This window comes from Rattus norvegicus, chromosome 15 (genome assembly GCF_021556685.1).
Source record: "Rattus norvegicus strain SHRSP/BbbUtx chromosome 15, alternate assembly SHRSP_T2T, whole genome shotgun sequence".
Taxonomy (NCBI): Eukaryota; Metazoa; Chordata; class Mammalia; order Rodentia; family Muridae; genus Rattus; species Rattus norvegicus.
The window spans coordinates 51,087,997-51,106,754 of record NC_141548.1 but is presented as its reverse complement, the minus strand read 5'-3'; the positions used below and the strand labels follow the sequence as shown (position 1 = coordinate 51,106,754).

Here is an 18,758-nt window from a genome sequence, read left to right as displayed (position 1 = left end):
TTAATCAGATAGGAAGTGTCTAGAAGCCATGCTGATGTTTTTCGTTTGTGTTGAGCAGATAGGTCTCCTGTCACTTCTGGGTGGGAATGCCATGTTTGTGCTTCCAGCAACTATCCCTGTGCTGGGCTGTGTCTCCTGCTGTTACCTTTTCTAGAAGTGGGCAGGTTCTTCATAAGAAACACTAATTCAAGTGTACAGAGGCTAAGTGAGATCTAATCTTTTTTAAAGATTTATTTATTTTACTTATCCGAGTACACTATTGCTTGCTTCAGACACACCAGAAGAGGGCATCGGATCCCATTACTGATGGTTGTGAGCCGCAATTTGGTTGCTGGGAATTGAACTCAGGGCCTCTGGAAGAGCTGTCAGTGCTCTTAATCACTGAGCCATCTCTCCAGCCCCAAGACTTTTTATTCTTATACCAGTTTTTAACCACACTTGAGCTGTTTAGAAGCAATATTTGTGGACAGAGTTGCCTGTGTATTCCTAGGAGATTGCTGTGTGCTTGGAAGCTTGGTTTAAGCTGCTAACTTTGCAACCTCCCTGAGCACTTCCTACCCCTTCTCCTGTTTTTTTCTGCAGCCATCAGAGGTTTTACAATTGCACACAGGATCCGAAGTTTTGAAGAAGCCCGAGGTCTAGACCGAATTAATGAGAGAATGCCACCCCGAAAAGAGGCTTCTTATCACCATGATGCAGGAAAGACACACCCACACCCGTCAAAAAGGAGCGACCATGGAAAGAAAGCCCTGTAATGACTCAGGGCCCTGTGCAGCTGGGACCCAACCCCATGAACAAATCATATTTATTTATACTGGAATTTAAACAGGAACAACTCAAACAACTTAAACTCGGAGGTGCATTTGTAATTCAGTCGCATTTATTCTGTAAGAAAGTTGACCATTTTATAAATTCTTCTAATTTATATATATACATATATACATATATACATATATACATATATATATTTCTGTTTTGTTTCCCTCCCCTTGTCCTAATTCTAGGAATGGATTTAATTTGTGTGTGTGTGTGTGTGTGTGTGTGTGTGTGTGTGTGTGTGTGTGTGTGTGTGTGTTTTGAAATCTTATAGGACCTTCCCCTAATAAAAAAGGGCCTTAGAAACCTCCACCCTGGGTTTCTGACTCATACTCCTAGCTAGTCCTCCTCTTGTTTTGGGGGGTGATTTTTTTTTTTTCATTTAAGACTTAACTCAAAAATGTCTTTCCAATTTTCCCCCTTTCTGCTCAGTACCAGATTTCAATGGCTAAAACTGCTTCTCCTCTGAGGGAAACTTGAACTTCCAAGAGAACAACCTAAACCTAGTGATTTTTAAGATCCAGGTGGACCTGCTTGCATAATAATTTACTTCCTTTTGGCCTCTCAGTTCTGTGGTTATGGGAGTGTGTGTGTCTCTTTGTGATACGTAAGACTGAACCCTCTACCGCCCAGTGACACCTCCATTCCTGGATTCATTTTCAGGTGGGCTAGTAGGGTGACTTAGCCTGATTACTTAAGTTTGATCCCCAGGAAGAAGAAAACCAATTCACAAAAGTTGTCCTCTGACCTTCACACAGCATTATGGAACACACATAAATAAACAAGTAAATGTAATAAAATTTTTAAATAATACTAAGAGTCTTTCTTAGAGTTACTTAAAGACCCCTCAGAAGTTTAAGGGAGATTTTCAAAGTTTCAACTATTGCCAGATTCTTCGAGGCTGTCAATTTTTTTTAAAGATTTATTCATTTATTATATATAAGTACACTGTAGTTCTCTTCAGACACACCAGAAGAGGACAACGGATCTCTTTACAGATGGTTGTGAGCCACCATGTGGTTGCTGGGAATTGAACTCAGGACTTCTGGAAGAGCAGTCAGTGTTCTTAACCACTGAGCCATCTCTCCAGCCCGAGGCTGTCAATTTTTAATCCCAGATGAACCCATCTGCAAAGGCCCTTAGACTTCTGAATATCCTCGGGATACCCTTAGGACATGCAGTGTTGAGACCTGTCCTTACTGGTCTGTGTCATCCCATCAAGCATGCAGCTGTTTTTCCCAGCATTCTTCTGTTTTCTCTGTCAATATGTCTGAAAAAAGTTCTTAGACGGTAGAATGGGTTCATTTTACACTGAACCTTGCTAAGGCCCAGATGAGTGGAGGCTTCTGCTCTTAGAGTTCATCAGAAAACTTGCTCCAGGGGTTGGGGATTTAGCTCAGTGGTAGAGCGCTTGCCTAGGAAGCACAAGGCCCTGGGTTCGGTCCCCAGCTCCGAAAAAAAGAACCAAAAAAGAAAACTTGCTCCAGTTCTTAAGGGTCATTAGGCCACTGAAGCCTTGATAGCATAGTTTGGAACCCAAAATTAGGGATTCACATTTAATTGCCCCTTTGATTTTTTTTTTTTTTTTTGAAATAAGAGCCTGATTTTGTAGTCCTCACTGGCCCGTAATTCTCTCTATATATCAGGCTGGCCTTGAACTCACATAGCTCCAACTATCTGCCCTGTGAGTACCGGGATTAAAGGAATGCACCACCATACCTGGCTTTGGGTGTAATTTTTGAGACAGGGTTGCATATAGCCCAGGCCAGCCCTAGACTTATATAGCTGTGGCTGTCTTTGACCTCCTGATCCTCTCCCTCTCCCTCCCAAGTGTGGGCATCACAGATATGCACCACCACTCCTGAGGGCTTGTTGGGCTTTTTTACTTAAAAAAAAAAAAAGTCCTAATTAGTAGGGGACAGGGTCCTCTTATATGTCACCTTTAACTCAGTCTGATCATAAGTGCCATGTTCCAGTGCTCACTGCTGAGCTTTCTAATGACTGTTGGAGTCTGGGCACCCTTAATCACAGCTTGGAAAGTGTAGATTTGTTAGACCTCTTTGATGTCATGTGGGATGTGGGGGTCTCGCATTAAAAGCAAGTATCTCAGACAATAATATAGCACATTGAGAGGTTCAGGGAAAGCAGAAAAACAACAGCGTAACTTTTAACTTTTAGAAAACTATGATTTTCATGAGGAAAATGAAAGGTTAGCTTGCCTATCTGTGGGTTTTTTATTTATTTTATGTATATGAATGTTTTACCTGAATGTCATATATGTGCCTGCTGCACAGAAAGATCAGAAGAATGTGTCAAGGTTATCTGAAGCCTTGGAACTAGTGAGTGCTAGGCTTGAACCCCCAAGAGTGAGAAGCACTCTGAACTGCTGAGCCATCTCTCTAGCCCCATCTGGTTTTTAAAAAATACTTCTGCTAACATTTTACAGTTTGTCCATGAAAGATCAAAGCATGTTTCAGAATTGTAACCTTCCTGCACGGATTGCTTTGTTCCTAAGAGAGAAGAGGCGTGGTGGCGGTGGCTCACAGTCCCAGCACAGGGGAGGTGGAGGCAGGAAGGTCAGTACATTTAAGGTCATCCTTTAGCTGCCTATTGAGTTCAAGGCTGGGGGCCAAGGAGATGGCTCAGAGGGGACAAACACTTGCTACCCAAGCTCGATGACCTGAGTGTGACCCCTGGAACCCACAGTGGAAGGAGAGAACTGACTCAGGAACGTTGTCCTCTGGTTTCCACACAGGAGCCATAGCATAAGCATGCTTGCACTCAGGAACAGGGATAGTGATCATAATTAAGGGCCAGTGAGACAGCTCACTTGTCTTCACGTGGGTGATCCCAATCAAATAACGGGAACCCTCGGGTGAAAGGAGACCACCAACTGACACTAGTTGTCCTCTAGTCTCCGTGTGCGCTATCGAATGCATACATAAAGTAATAAAATGTAAAAATAATTTAATAAGATCATTCTTTTAATTTAAAGATGGTGACTAGAGAGATGGCTCTGTGGTTAAAAGCACTGGGTGCTCTTCCACAGGAATCCAGTTTTCCCATTTGGCTGAAAACTGACTGTAACTCCAGTTCCAGGAGATCTGAAACCCTCATCTGGCCTCTGTGGGCACTATACACACATGTACAACTCACACCTATAAACATGCCCTTTTAAATTAAAAGAATGAAATTATTTAAAATGCTTATCTCAATGGAAGAGCATTTGCCTAGCATGGGTAAGACCCTGAGTTCAGGTCTAGTCCCACATGTAGACACTAAATAAATAAAAGTAGACCTGTAAAGAAAACAAACGAAGCTGGGCAGTGGTGGGGCACACTTTAAACCCCACACTTGGGAGGCAGAAGCAGGTGGAGCTCTGCATTCAAGGCCAGCCTGGTCTACAGAGGGAGTTCCAAGACAGCCAGAACTACACAGAGAAACCCTGTCTCCAAAACAAAAGAAAAAGGACAATAAGGGCAACCTGGACTGGGTGAGCCCCTGTCTCTATGGGAGAGAGAGGAGGGCATTGTGGAGAATGAGAAAGGGTCTTAACTGTCAGGAGAAAATTGGAAGGAGATTCCTGAGGAATGTCTTCTTTGTAGCTTCTGCTTCTCTCCCCAAAGCACAGAGGTAGAAAAGATCCCTTCTTTGGAAACCTTGCCTACAAAAGTGGCAGTGGATAGTATTGTGACACAGTCCACTGGCGGAGTCCCCTCACTCCTAAGGACCCATAAGCAGGAAGAAGTTCTGAAAATCCCTAGGAACCAGAACTAGTTCAGACTCAAGCCCATTTGCACAGTCTTAGGAATATGTTGAAATAACTACGGTTTCTTCTCCTTAAACTTCAATAGAAGTTTTTAACATCTGTTCAGATTTTAAAATCTGAACACATTTCCCTCCTAGGTGCCTACGTTACGTTTGCCTAGGGCAGCTGTTTCTGCTTAGGGCCACAATTCCTTTTTTGTAGTTTTTTTCTTTAGTATGCATTGGTGTTCTGCTTGCATGCAGGTCTGTGCGAGGGAGCCATGACTGTCTTCAATTGGTGATGCAGGCAGCTGTGAGCTGCCATGTGGGTGCTGGGAATTGAACTCAGGACCTCTGGAAGAGCAGCCAGTACTCTTAACCACTGAGCCATCTCTCTAGCCCCAGGAACCCATTTCTTAAAGCAGTTTTCTAGGAATGTTGGAGCACTCCTTTGCAAACTTCTGAAGCACTGTTTTAAAATGGTCACTTCACACAGACAGTGCTGCCCAACTATGGTTAAATATATACATAAGAGACTTTACACTTACCAAAGACTAATTTATTTTTTAAATAAAGATTCAAAAACTTGTCTGATACAAAGAGAGTTCTGATTAGAATCAGAATACTGTGTATGCATCCAGGGTATGTATGTGCACATGTGTGGGTCGTTTACTTGTCTGCAACAGTGGAAACAGTTTCAGTTTCCTTTGCAATCTCCAGGTGACAGACACCTCTTTTGCCAGTAGACACTGATAATCAAAGAATACATGGCTTGTCACACGATGTGGCTCGTTGCCTAGGAACAGGGACATCAGACTGTCCAGGAATGTCTGTTAGCACTGCTCCCACCTTCCACCATCTTTCATTACCTCATCTCTTCTTCCACAATAGCTTGCTAGCCAATGAAGCAAGTTCCTATCGTAGTGAACATTTGTTTTCTTTTTTTTTTTTTTACCCTGATAACTTTAGAATGATTTCCTTACACTTCAGTATGGGGAAAGAGAAACCCCTATTGGTTCAGTCAATAGAAAAATCATTTGATGTCCTTAAAGGAGCAAAGGTAGGATTTCTGAAAATGGAGTAGCTTTGAGGCCTCTTCAGCCTTCACATTATCCCTTAGTTCCTTTCCTCCATGTGGTTTTTGAAACACAAAGTCTGAGGCAGCTGGTGTACATCAGAAAAATATCCTAAGTCATGTGGGATGCAGCTGGGCGCCCTGCTTTACAGCCGATTGTGCAAGAGCTCTCTAGTCTACAAATGCAGAAGTCAAAATCCCTTCTCTCTGCCTTATGTAAGTCCTTTAGCTGATTTCCCAAGTATGGCCTGTATCATATCTGTAAATATCTGTAAAGTTCACACTAGAGAATGTGACTGGTGACTTAGTTATACTAGTTTGGTAAAATCCTGCCCCACATTAATGATTCAGAGTTTTGTTCATATTAATGATTATTGGGTCTCTCTGCCCAGTGTTTGTATTGAAAATTATTTCCTAACCAATAAAGACTTGCTGAGGCAGCATTCTAGAACCCCAGTATTTGACCTGGCTGTTACGGTAACAGTGGAACACAGGGTTTTTTGCTTTCAGTTTTCCCCTACCCAGGCAGAAAAAAATTCCAGAGCAGGAGTGGACCTAGAGCTCAGGGTTGGGTATGAGGCTCCAGTTTGCTAGATTGTTTGTGGGGTTTTACCTCATCTGACACCCATCCCATATTTCCTGTAGCCTGTTAGACCAGTGTAAAGAGCAGCCAAGGCAGCAAGACACTGACGAGGGTTTGGGCCACACAGAGGAATCTCTAAGTTCTCGCCATGGTCAGCCGCTCATAGGAAAGCCATAAGAAAGAGCAGATGAGTGTAGAGAAGGAAGCTGGTGGGCCGAACAACAGAAGCAGTGCTCTCCTCTGGATGCCAGCAATGAGCTGTGTTAACAATAGGGCTCTGTGCCCTTGGCAGTTGGAGAGAGGGAAACTACATGACATTGGGACTTGGGAGCTGTCCTGCCTCTATCAGGCCAGCCAAAGTGAATAGGGTCAGTGTTCCCTGCCTTCATCTATGCAGTCACAAAGGTGAAGATGATACTGGGAGCACATTCCCTCCTGGGAGGCCTTGGCCTCATGCCTCAGCAACTGTGGCAAGACGTGCTAAATAACACCTTTGTTTGAGCCAGGGTTATGCATTGTCAACAATTTCATGCCAAGTCTAGGTGGTTTCAGCTCAAGCAGCAAGGACGTGAACATGGAGCATCCCTCTGTGCAGCTCTGAAGTAGAGCCAAGCACTCTGCCTGCCTGTAAGTCCCTGCCCACATGCCCTTCCCCTCCAAGTACCCTCCCTGTCTTCTTGGTTTTGAGGAGCATATCAAAGTGAAGTGTACATGACTAGATGTAGGTCGTCAGAAACTACAGTTTGGCATGATGAAGATGTGATCTGCGCTGGGCACATGATGAAGCAAAAGGCCATTGCAAATTTGAAGGCTGCCTGGTGTCACAGTAAATGGCAGGCTAGCCAGGGCTACATAATGAAAGCCTGCATTTAAAACAAGAAAAGAAAATGTTTTTGTCTATTCCAAGGCCTTTGAGACGATGCCATTGGGAGCCCCTTGCGTTCATTCTTCCCAGCATCCTAAGCCATAGCTCTTTTCCCCCCATCACCCAACCCTTTCTGGGATTGGTTTGCAGCCTCACCGCCTAGATGAAGCAGTCACACACGCCAATCTAGGCAGTGGTTCTCTGGAATGATGACCTATTTGATTGTGCCTAGAGGTTACCTGCGTTCTCTTGCTTTCTGCTATTGAAGGCAGTGGTAGAAATGTCATCTATCAACATGTGACATCAGTCTTTGTGAACAAAAGTTTTATAAGAATTTTCTTACTGTACACTAGAAGTCCTCTTAAGATTAAAAGAAGCAAATGCTTCTTATAAGTGAAGGATAACTTCTTTGACTCCCTGAGTCTTTATTTCCTTGATTTCTTACTAGACGGACTGATCTTTTGGCTCCGACCCAGTTAGTAATTCCAGAGGTGAGGGAAAGCCTAGATGCTGATGTCCAGTCTGATCTCTGACAATGGCAGCAAGTTCCTTCCCAAGAGAGGATCCCTTAGCTATAGTTAAAGCTCTGATGAGTTTCTGCTTGCCCCCACACCCCCCCACCTGCCCGTAAACCCTATTCCTTTGCCTCTTACCTCCTGAAATTATGCCTACCACTAACTCCTGCTCTAGATCCTCTGTGGCCTCTCCAGCAGAGGCCCCTTCTTGAAGGAGCAGAAGGACAATAACCCAGAAAACAGTCTTTACAAAGCACAAAAATATGTTTTACGATAGTCATTTAATAAGTTTTCATATGATCTGGGAAAAGTCAGAAGCCCTAAGGGAGTTGATGTAGAGTTGCACTACTAAGCTTAGAAGTACCAGAGGAGCCTTGGAGTCCTCTGCAAAGCCAATAGATCCCAAGGGACTGGGAATTCACCAGAGCAGATAAGCATAGCTGCACAGCTTGGGGGTGGAGCTAGGGAAAGACTGGGGCCCTGGATGGGCATGGACAGATTATGGCAGCAGAGATGGAAAGGCTAAATCTAGATCTGCTAGATCCAAATGGCAACATTGACATCAAATTCAGCCACAGCATGCAATTTTAAGACCAGAAAAATGAGCCCATATTTTTAAATGCACAAAAGCCAAGTGAGCATTTTATGTTCTGTTACCCCAGTGACATCGTGAGTTAACAGTGGCCTTGTCCCTTAGCTAAAGCCCCAGTGAGATGAGGTAATGTTTGCCCTTACTTACAAAGTCGTGGGAAGCAGTTTCAGAGCCTAGGAAAGAAGGATGAGACACTGAGTCACACTGACCCCTGCTAGATCGAGATCTGATCCCTACTTTGTTGTCTGCTCTGGATAATTAGATGGCTTCACCACCACCTCCTCCTCCTCCTCCTCCTCCTCCTCCTCCTCCTCCTCCTCCTCCTCCTCCTCCTCCTCCTCCTCCTCTTTTCTTTCACTTCCTTCTCCTTCCTCCTCCCTCTTCCTCTTTTCTTATACTTCCTCCTCATCCTCTTCCTCCTTCCTCCTCTTCTTCCATTTCCTCCTCTTCCTCCTCCTCTTCTCCTTCCTCCTCTTCCTCTTCCTTCTCCCTCCTTTTCCTTCTCTTCATCTTCTTCCTATTTTTCCTTCTTCCTCCTTCCTCTTCCTCCTCTTCTCCTTCCTCCTCCTTCCCCCTCATCCCCTTTCTTACCTCCTTCCTCCTCCTTTCTCCTCCTTCCTCATCCTCCTCTTCCTGTTTTCTCCTTTTTCCTCCTCCTTCCTTCCTCTTCCTCATCCTCCTCTTTTCCTTCTCCCTGCTTTCTCCCTTTCCTCCTCCTTCTCTTCACTTTTTTTTCCCTCCAGTCCCTCTCTTCACTTTTTAAAAGATCACAACTCTAAAAAAGCTTACTCTTGATAGTGGATTGGTCAGTTAGAGTTAAATTAAGTCTTATTGCTGATAGAGTGAGACAGTTCATCATAGAACTCAAGGAGGCCAGAAGACAGGATAGCCTTTGTTTGGATACCAGCATTCTATCATGGTACCCTCTGGCCAGCCAATCAGCTCTCTGACTCCCTTATCTCAGTTTCCCTGAGCTGGATGGAAGGCTGAGGCAGACCTAATTTTCCAGGCCCTGGTTCTTTGCCCTTGTCTGTAGCTGAGCTGCCTTTGCTTACATTCCCTCTGAGGTCATCACTCTGTAAAGTCTGCTTTCTCAAGGCCTGTCACCTACTTGCTCCTTTCATCCCTTGTAAGAACTGGAGGAAGCCTGTCTAGCTTGGTCCATCTCAGGCGTTCCTGTCTGGCCATGGCATCTGTGTGTTACCCATGAAAAGGAACACATAGTGGATGTGATGTCAGTCAGTGTCCAGGCTTCCCGGAGGGCAGGCTGGATAAACTAGGCAGGAACTAATTCTTTTACTGCCTTTGGGGTTTAGATGCTGAGAGCCATAAGATGCCCATGATATGTGTGCTATGAAAATATTTGTGCAAAACAGGCCTGAAATCTTCAGCCTCTTGTTCCTGTGGGGTTTTACATACCTGCCCATGCTACCAGGCCTGGCATTAACCTGCCTTGACCTGCCCTGTATGTTGCTTCCTTTGAGTTCCTTCACTTGGCAGTGACTGAACCAAAAAAACTCAGACTTCTGATAGGCCAGTGTGTAAGGGGGCCCTTGGAGCCCCAAAGTGGGTCACTTCACTTTCATCCTTCCTTGCCCCATTTTCATGAGTGGTTGGCATATGTGGGGCCATTGATAGAGCTTAGTTGGCAGTACTGGCAGAGCTGGAATCAAGAGATGGCCCCAGGGATGAAACAGAGTCGAGATCTGGGCTAGCATATCCATGGTGACTTGGCTTCAGTTCCTCACTGCTGGGTTGGTTTTGGCCTCTAGAAGAGTCTGTGTGTTCTTGGCTACTCCCTTCTGGTCTGAAAAGAGAAAGCACTCTTCTAGCAGCACAAATCAAAATGGATACAAAAGCCTACCTCAAGAATGTCCTGAAGGTTGTCCTAGGGAAGGAAACAGCAGGTGCCTTTCTACCTAACAGGAAGGACGGGCGCAGAGGAGATGCTAGTGTCACTCATCCAAATGGTAGACTGTCCTCAACACTAATTGGTAGTCACTTGATTAATGATACTTTGAGTTGGTGGCAGAGGACAGATTCCTATGGGGCTGAGGGGTGGGGAATGTGCATAGGACAGAATTGGCTGCCTGGGGCTGGGTGGGGCTCCTGGTGACTGGAATCAGATAGCTAGGAAAAACAGAGCAGTTATGTAACTGTGTTTACATGGGCTCAGGTGGCTGTGGAGGCCATGTCAGTCCTTGACCCAAGGCCGTGCTGGAGGTGTGCAGGCAGCGGACAAAAGGGGAAGGAGGTCCCTCTTGAACAAGAGGGCATGCAGGAGACAGAGCATGGCATACTGACCAGGGCTGCACTATCTGGGACAATGTTAACTGGCTCTAATATGCCACTGCAAGCTGCCCAGGGTGAGTCAGGCAGGCAGCAACAGCTAAAGCTAGGGGGAGGGGTCAGGAAACCAGACACCCGGCTCTCAGTTCAATCTCTGAACCTTGCTACATTTTTCTCCCTAATCTTCTTAAAAGAGGAAGAATTCTCCCTAAATCTGGGCAGAAAAGAGGGCGGGAGGGGTGTTATTTAAGTTTCCTTGTATTTACCTGCCCTGTGGTCTTAGCGACAAGACCAACCGTACCTCCTGTGTTTTGTGAGGCCATCAGAATACTTTAGAACACAGTGGGCTCCAACCTGAGAGGCAACCCAGGCCTGAGTGGCAAGGCAGAGCTGAAGCAGCTAAGCAAAAAATCTCACCCTCCATCTCCACCCCTGCCCCCCTTTCCCCTCAACCTGCATTCTCCAAGACTGTTTACTGGACTCCCCATTCCCATAGAGATGGGACTGGTAGCCAGTCCTCAGCTCCCTTGCCCATGCTGTGCCTTCTCTTGTGAGATACAGGAAGTTGGGACCTTTAGCAGCTCAGCGGCACCCTCTACATTAAATATTTATCTTGGAGTCCAGGTCAGAGCCTTAGAGCCTAAGAAGTTCACTGCTGGTGAGGGGGATGGCCAGGATTCCCGGAGTGGGAAGATCTTCAACTTCGTCTTTGGACAACAAAGAAGACAGTGAAAGTGATGTGGCCCTTCTTAGTCCCAAGGACCCTGACAGGTGGGAAGATTTGAAAGAGGGAAATGGGTAGAACTTTAATCCCAAAGGGAAGGTTGAGGTTGCTTCCCTTGGTTGGGTGGATAACTCAAGCGTCAGAGGGTCAGCATACTGCTGCCTGACCTCAAAGAGGGTCTCAGAGCTCCTCCACCCCTGAAATACCTTTTTGCAACCCAACCCATTTCTCTCCCTTAAGCTTTCCTTAAAGGACAGGTGGATATTCTCTAAAAAGACCCTTATAGGGCATCTCACTCAGTACACAAACACACACACACACACTGTGCACTGTATAATACAGGCATCTGTTAAAATACCTCACGCATGCAAATCAGAGCCCTGTTAGCAGGTTTACATCTATGGAAGACTGAAACTGTCGGGCTCATCTCTTAAGCTGTTGTTCTTTGACCTAAGTTTGTTTCCCGGGAGGTGGGGGTGGATTTTGTTTGAAGGCCGCACAAACAGTTCTGTGAAGCTAATAAGAGGTGAGCTAAGTTCTGGAAATGTGAAGCTAATAAGAGGTGAGAGTGCTAGGGGTTGTGATGTGCTGGGAACCACTAAGGATGGCTCAGGCACCAATCAAACTGCAGTCAAACATTTACCATACCCAACACCTCGCTGCAGTAGATCAGAAACCATTTTTACTGGTTGGTTTGCTGAGGACTTGGGTATCCCAGTGAGTCATAGGCTAGGAGTACTCCAAGGTTTCCATTGTCAGTAAACATTTGCCCTGGCACCTGCCAGCCAGAAGACTGGACAAGGAGGGGCGAAGGGAGGGTCAGAGAGAATGGGGAGCCAGTGGGTGGTGTCCTGAGATCCACGTCAGCACCCGTAGGAACAGCGGAAAAGCCGGACCAAAACAAATGCGGTGAATGGGAACACCGAGACCGTCCTAACCTCATCCCCGCCCAAGGGACCCCACCCTTATCCTCTTCAATGCTGTGACACGTCCAGGGAGCCGCTTGCTCATATGGACGATTTTCTCCCCCAAACTTTGCATGTGTGTGTGAGTATCCTCACGTTTGCCAGTACACGAGTGTTTACAACGCCTGGTCAGTGCGTTTAGACAGGCACGAACTCTCTTCCCAAGCGGGCGTCGCCTTCGTTCCTGGGCCACCGTGATTTATCTTGGTCCCAGCCTGTCTGCCTCCGGGCCTGTCTCCTGCCTTCCCAAGGTCGTGGGCTGCGTATCTAATTCCGGCTCCACCCGGGCTTTGGCACTCTGGGACCGTTCTGTTAATCACTCCTGCCCTGTGTCCTGGCTCTTGCAGAGCAGCTCGCTTCCCACACCCTGGAAGTGTCGCTGGAAACTCTGAGTGGCCCCCGCCAGCCCGCCCGCCCCTTTCTGACTCCAGCTTTGCCAGTGGGGACCGGGGAGGCATCTGGGAAACCAGCGGGCTCCCGGGGGACCCTCAGTGGCCCCTCCCGGCACCGCCTCCTGGACGGCCCAGCCCCTTGGGCAAGGGGCCACAGCGTCCCCGTGGCGCGCCGCCGGACAGAGGGCACTCGCGGGAGTGAGGGAGTAGCAGGCATCTCCACTTCACCCCAGCACAGCCCCGGCTCACAATTCAAATCCGAGCCCCAAACTCCTCCCGCCGCATTACTCTCAGGGTCCTGCCTCCCAGCGCGCCCCCTCGGCCTCCCTCTTCTTTGTTGGGCGTCCAGCCTGGCCCAGCGTCCTGACCGGTCACGAGGGCCGCGACCGCCCGCACTTCTCCCTGCCCTCTTTCCCGGAGGGCTCGCCGCGGCTGCTCCAGGCAGAAACGGGCTGGGATGCTCCTGCTCTCCTGGGCAGCCCCAAGCCCCCCACCTGCTCGCCGGGGGAAGGTAGGTTCAGCGACAAAAGGGGAACATAGCCTCCAGTAGTAGGTAGCGAAGGCATAGAGCTCCCCTCGGGGGTTCCAGTCTCTGAGGTTGTGCAAACCATAAAAGGTGAATTTGAAAAACCCTGACCCTATTAGTGGAGAACTATAGTTCGATAAGACCTGGAAAGGCAGAGAGAGACGTCCCCACCATCCAGACCTCAATCTAGGATGGGAAGGAGTCCACCAAACCTATATGAACTCCATTCTTCCAGCCCTTTGGAGAGGGCTGCTTGAGTGCAGGAGCTGCTGAATTCTGGGAACTCACCAGAGGTGTCCGGACACCTTCTGTTTTATGCTAGACAGATACCTATTCCCCAGGAGGCCTCTGTCTTCCTTAGGTTCTGCCTAATGTCTCCAGGCAGCCTGCTGGGAGAAAAACCAGGACCATCACTGGGCCCTATCCTACCCTTGTGTATTCCCCTTTTCATGTCACTCAATGGGAGGGGAGCAGATTGAGGTATCCCAGGGTCAATAGCTCCTGAAACCAAGTGGGGATGGGGGATTGAATCTTTCTCCCTCTGAGAGGACACTTCTGGATTTGACAGGAGGGTGGGACACAGTCACATTAGGGAAGGAAGGCCTGTCAGCTGATGGGTACAACTGCTGATGCTGAGGGTAACTTGGCCTCAAGCCAGCAGTGGAGCAGGGAGGGGTAGCTCTAGAGCCAGTGTGCCCGGGGCTTCCTTGGTCATCAGTCTGCCCGGCCTCACTTTCCCTTGGAGGAAGTCCAAGAGTCAGGAAACTGGGGTGTGTTCACATGGTTGTTTTTTTTGGTAAGAGCTCTAATTGGATCCAGCTGGTGGGCTGCACCTCAACCTCCCCTCCCCACAAAGTCAGGGATTGGCTGGGTCCCAAATAGGCTGCTCAGATGTCAGAAGGAATCCTCACAAAAGCAGACCAAAGAGGGTGCCTGCTGCCCCTAGCCTCCTTGGATTCCTTGTCAATGCCCGAGCAGGAACTGAGCCCAGAAGACAGGTACTGCCGGCTCTGCTGTACTGTCATACACAGTACGGTCCCACAGCTCCTGGGCTGCTCATATGACTGCACGCTGCACACACCCCTGCTGACATTCTTTTCACTTTACCTCCCATGCTCCTCACATGATTCACCACACACACACACACACACACACACACACACACACACACACACACACACACACACACACACAGAGGCATATTGACAGCACTGAATATATTCTACCTCTGCCACACACAGGACACCTCCTGGGGTATCTGGTGTCCTTTCTTTGAACCTCCACAAACCCCACAGACACATACAAGCCTGATTTGGCCCAGTCCAAAAGGTGGTATAAGGGATTTTTGTTTGTTTTGTTTTTGTTTTTTGAAACAAGGTTTCTGGCTATCCTGGAACTCACTTTTTTTTTTTAAAAAATTGTTTATTCGTTTATATAATGAGTACACTATTGCTATCTTCAGACACACCAGAAGAGGGCATCAGATCCCATTACAGATGGTTGCGATCCACCATGTGGTTACTGGGAATTGAACTCAGGACCTTGGGAGGAACAGTCAGTGCTCCTAACCGCTGAGCCATTTCTCCAACCCCCAAGGTGGTGAAAGTTTATTCCACTAACACCCATTCAGCCAGGAAAATGAAGAGGTGCAGATCCTATATCATAGTTCTCTAGGCACTAAGTCCCCTTTGTGCCCCCGAACCATGAACTCTCTGTCCTCTAGCACCTACCTGTGTGTGTCCCCTTTTGCTCACCCATCTCCCCAGTGCCCTGAGCTCCCTTCTGCTGACCCTTGAGTGAAGCAGAACCTACTGGCTTGTCAGGCATGATGCCCTCAGTCAGGAAGGACCCTCCTTTCAAAGCCAAGCCTGTGGATACAGGAGTGTTCATCCGTTTAGGAGAGAAACTTCCAGAACTCAGCACCACCCCCAGGGCAGAAGCAAGTCCTTTTTGTTGTCATCTGCTGCTTTGCTTTCTAACCACCCAGCACTAGCTCTGAGCGTTCTGGAGCTGTGATCTGCACAGGAGGCCAGCGAGCAGCACACATTCCCTAGATCTCAGAAGTGGCTCCCTGCCTGGCAATGCTCTCCCATGTTCTTCTTGGCCCTAGTAGGGATGAGGGCAGTGCTGGCTGCTTCCCAGTGGTCAGCAGGTTCGTGGCCTTGATGTTGACTGCCCTTGTGCCTGTGAGCATGCAGATGCTACCAAGGCATGAGCATGTCAGAAGAATGGAAACAAAGTCCTGTGCTCAGGTCCTCTCTGCTAGCTGCCCTAGTTCTCCTGTGCCTTCCTTCTAGGGGAGCTGGCTATCCTGGCACAGAGAGTCCCAGAGGGGTGGTCAGAGGGCTGCAGGCCTGCTCCTGGCCAGCTTCCCTATCTTCCTTCTTGCCTGGCTTCCCCTCCCCCACTTCCACCCAGCGCTCCTGCCCCAGGCCTAACAAGCAGTCCATTGTGCCTCTGGGAGTCGGCACTGGCAGCCTGCAGGCGGGTGCCCAGAGTTGCCTGTTTCCTGGGTCCTTGAGCTCCCACCCAGCTGGCCATAATTCCCTCCCACAACCTACCTTCCTCCCCCACCAGTGGGTTGAGTCAAGAGGTCCCAGGCAGTCCAGCCCAGCCAGGCTTTCCCTTCCTTCCTCCTTCTCTGCAGAGTACACACGAAGGAGCAGCTGGCACATCCTGTGTCCTCCAACCTTGACCCAAGCATGCAAGGCCTCCCTGCTGGGCTCAGCCTGGATGATTTCATCCCTGGCCACCTCCGGGCCCATATAGGTGCATCTTCCCGGGGGACAAGGGTGAGTGAACAGCAAGGAAAAAGGAACGCTGATGGGCCAGCAGTTGATGGGGACACTAGTGGGCCAGGTGGGGGGAGCAGTGGACCGGCAGTCTGAAGGAAGCTCCAGAGAACCTCCATGGCTTCCCCAGGAGGCCAGACTCAGGCTATGCTCAGGCTGCCATTCCTTCCCAGTGGAACTCCAGTGGAACCTCTGGGCCCTGAGCTTGCTGCTCCTGGCCCCTTCCCACAGGTGCCTGTGATCCGGAATGGTGGCTCCAACACCCTTAATTTCCAGTTTCATGACCCTGCACCCAGGACTGTGTGCAACGGCTGTCCCCCGCCCAGGAGAGATGGTTCCCAGCATCCAGGTGGGTCTGCTTGGGAAGATCTGCTCTAAGAACCTTACGCAGGGATGGGGCAAGTTTCCTGTGCCATATGGAAGGGAATGGATCTTTGAAGGCCACGAGAAGGTCCCCAGGGAACTGTGGAATCAGCTTAGGGTACTCTGTGATTATGCAAATCTTGAGAAAGGAACCTTGAAGAGAACAGGCTGACACAGCATTTCCCTCCCTCTTGACAAGGGAAGGACATAGTCTTAGGGGTCAAGGGAACTGTAACAGGGCCCGAGATTCAAGTGGGAGGGTGAGAAGTCTCAGCTTAAGAATGGACAGGGACTGCCTGCCCCCCTCTATGCCCCCTCCCCTCCACATACACACCCAGGATTATCATCCAATCCAAAAGGACAGCTTAAGAGTCTGCCGTCTGGGCCCTAAGGTCTCTGAGCTCCTGGGGACTCCTCAGTACAATCCAGTACTTTGAGAAATGGTGTCCTTTACTGAGCATTCATTCCCCTGAGTCAGACATTGTGCAGAGGACCTCAGTCATTTAACAAGGAATTATTGAACCCTGGACAACACTGGACAGACATTTCGCAAGCCTAACCCCATCTAATCCATCTGCAGCTAAGCAAAGTCAGGGTAGGTTATGGGCATCTTCCCAGTGAGGATCCAGTCTCAGAGATGCTCAGAGGAGATAAGGTTGCATCGAGATCCACACCCTTGACTCTTTGGCCCTGTAGCATGTATGCTGTTATACTAAACTACTTAGAAACTCAATGTTCTGTGGGAAAGCTGGGGACACAGAACACATGCCTGGGGAATGAGTTTCCCACCTCTTTGGGGGCCGTTGTCTGTATGTGCTATGTCCAGAGGCACAGACTGGAAGTCACTGTGTCTTTGCTGAACTTACTCTCCTTCTGTACAAGCAGAAACGGAGACACCACCAGGAGGTTAATGGGCCTAAACTTAAACAATCAATCAATAGGTGGTAGAGCTGGAGTCTAAGTTTAAGTCTGTATCCCTCCAGTACCATCCCTCCCATCCCCCTGTCCCTGCCAATCCCCTACAGCTCAGAATCAGCCTTGCCACACCCTAACTGGGATGCCCCCGGCATTTACTTCAAGTAATCATTCCCAGCCCTCCTTCTGCAAACTCTTAGGAGCGTCCAAGGAAAACAGAATGGGGAGCGATGGACACAGATTGCTCCAAACAAAATCCTCTTAAAATTCACTTTAAGTAATAAACAAGCAGAGGCCTGAGGCGCTGCTTCAGACATGGAGGTTTGTGGTGTCTGCATCACCCAGTCAAACAAACAAGGAGGGTTTGAAACTTTGAGCTCATAGGGATTGATGTTCTGAGGAGACAGGCAAGGTCAGATGGAGACCCCACCTTTCAGTTAATGATCCTACACTCCTCTCACAGACCCAGCATGGTATCAGACCTGGCCAGGCCCTGGGAGTCAGCCCTCTGTGAGCCCTAAGCAGCCTGCCCCCCAGAATGCCCAGAACTGGTCAGCCACATGGACCAAGGACAGCAAGCGGCGGGACAAGCGCTGGGTGAAGTACGAGGGAATCGGGCCCGTGGATGAGAGCGGCATGCCCATTGCCCCCCGATCAGTGAGTCCAGGGCTGAGGGTCCCAGACAGAGGGGGCCCGGAGACCCTCCTAAGTTCGAACTCTATGAGATCTCTATGAGTATAATAGGGGTGGGGCACGGAGGCCGACACACCTTGTGTGTCTGAGTCACTTGGATGTTATATGGTACAGATCTCAGAGATGGAAAGCCACCACTTTAAGGGCTGAACGTAGCCAGATGCCTCTGAGTTCTGGCCTAGCACCCATACACTAGGTGCCTATTTACAGCTAAGTGAGTGAGATTGCCCTGGCAGGCAGGGAAAGATCCTGTAGTCCACATTCCACGGAGGATTACCGGGGCCCTGGCCTTTCATTGCCTTCATATGTTGGGCCAGACATATTTCCTCACAGTCACAATACCCTTCCTGCTTTGTAAGGTCTAGATGCGGTGGGTTATGGGAAATGCCCTCTCTCCCTACATGTTACTTGTGTTTCCTCGTGCAGAAAAATGTAGACACAAGACTGTGGAGAGCTCTGTCAGTAAAGTGCTTGCCTTACGAGCCTGAGTTCTCATCCCTGGAACTTATATATATATATAAGCTGGGCATGATAACACACATGCTTATAATCCCAGCACAGAGGAGGCAAGGCCAGGTGGGTCTCTGAGTTGGAGGCCAGCCTGGTCTATAGAAGGAGCTTGAGCCAGGACTACACAGAGAAACCTTGTCTCAAACATTAATTAGTTAATTAATGGACAGTGCTTGAGAAATAATAACTATCCCCTGTCCTCCATGTGCACATGCATGCACATACACATACAAACACACCTACACCCACACAAACATGCACACAAGTGCATGTGCTGTGCATGCACATACAGATAAATAAAATGAGGAAAATGTAAATCAGTCTCCATCTCATAATGGAGGGCTATCATGCTATACACTGAAGAGAGTTCTTGCATGTTTCGAATTCAGACACAGC

General features: G+C 48.5%; 2 protein-coding genes and 1 long non-coding RNA gene across 38 annotated transcripts in view; 2 read left to right on the top strand and 1 right to left on the bottom strand.

Moving 5' to 3' along the window:
* Window positions 1–1,629, top strand: part of Ppp3cc (protein phosphatase 3 catalytic subunit gamma) — a 72,097-nt gene extending 70,468 nt beyond the window's left edge. For 12 of the 13 annotated variants that reach the window (XM_087584916.1, XM_087584912.1, XM_087584920.1 and 9 more), the window contains one exon: window positions 583–1,629. In XM_087584916.1, coding sequence (XP_087441042.1) covers window positions 583–755 — 173 coding nt within the window. In that variant the 3' untranslated portion in view covers window positions 756–1,629. The remainder of the gene's footprint in view (window positions 1–582) is intronic. The other variant, NM_134367.1, reaches the window with a different exon arrangement.
* A 4,087-nt stretch (window positions 1,630–5,716) lies between these two features.
* On the bottom strand, window positions 5,717–10,173 carry LOC148001024 (uncharacterized). The gene is made up of 2 exons (XR_015638907.1): window positions 9,613–10,173; window positions 5,717–8,366 (listed from the first exon to the last, which is right to left on the bottom strand). It is a non-coding gene; the product is annotated as an uncharacterized LOC148001024 (long non-coding RNA).
* Sorbs3 (sorbin and SH3 domain containing 3) overlaps window positions 6,150–18,758 on the top strand; it is a 32,431-nt gene continuing 19,822 nt past the window's right edge. For 5 of the 24 annotated variants that reach the window (XR_015637893.1, XR_015637898.1, XR_015637897.1 and 2 more), the window contains exons 1-5: window positions 6,660–6,848; window positions 11,107–11,253; window positions 15,737–15,881; window positions 16,113–16,230; window positions 17,623–17,816. Coding sequence is in view for 15 of the 24 variants with exons in the window: in XM_087585103.1 (XP_087441229.1) it covers window positions 11,150–11,253; window positions 15,737–15,881; window positions 16,113–16,230; window positions 17,623–17,816 (561 nt within the window). In the remaining 9 variants the exon portion in view is untranslated. Of the gene's footprint in view, window positions 6,627–6,659; window positions 6,849–10,389; window positions 10,560–11,106; window positions 11,254–12,744; window positions 13,075–15,736; window positions 15,882–16,112; window positions 16,231–17,622; window positions 17,817–18,758 lie in introns of those variants that run through there. The other 19 variants (XR_015637900.1, XR_015637901.1, XM_087585108.1 and 16 more) reach the window with 17 other exon arrangements.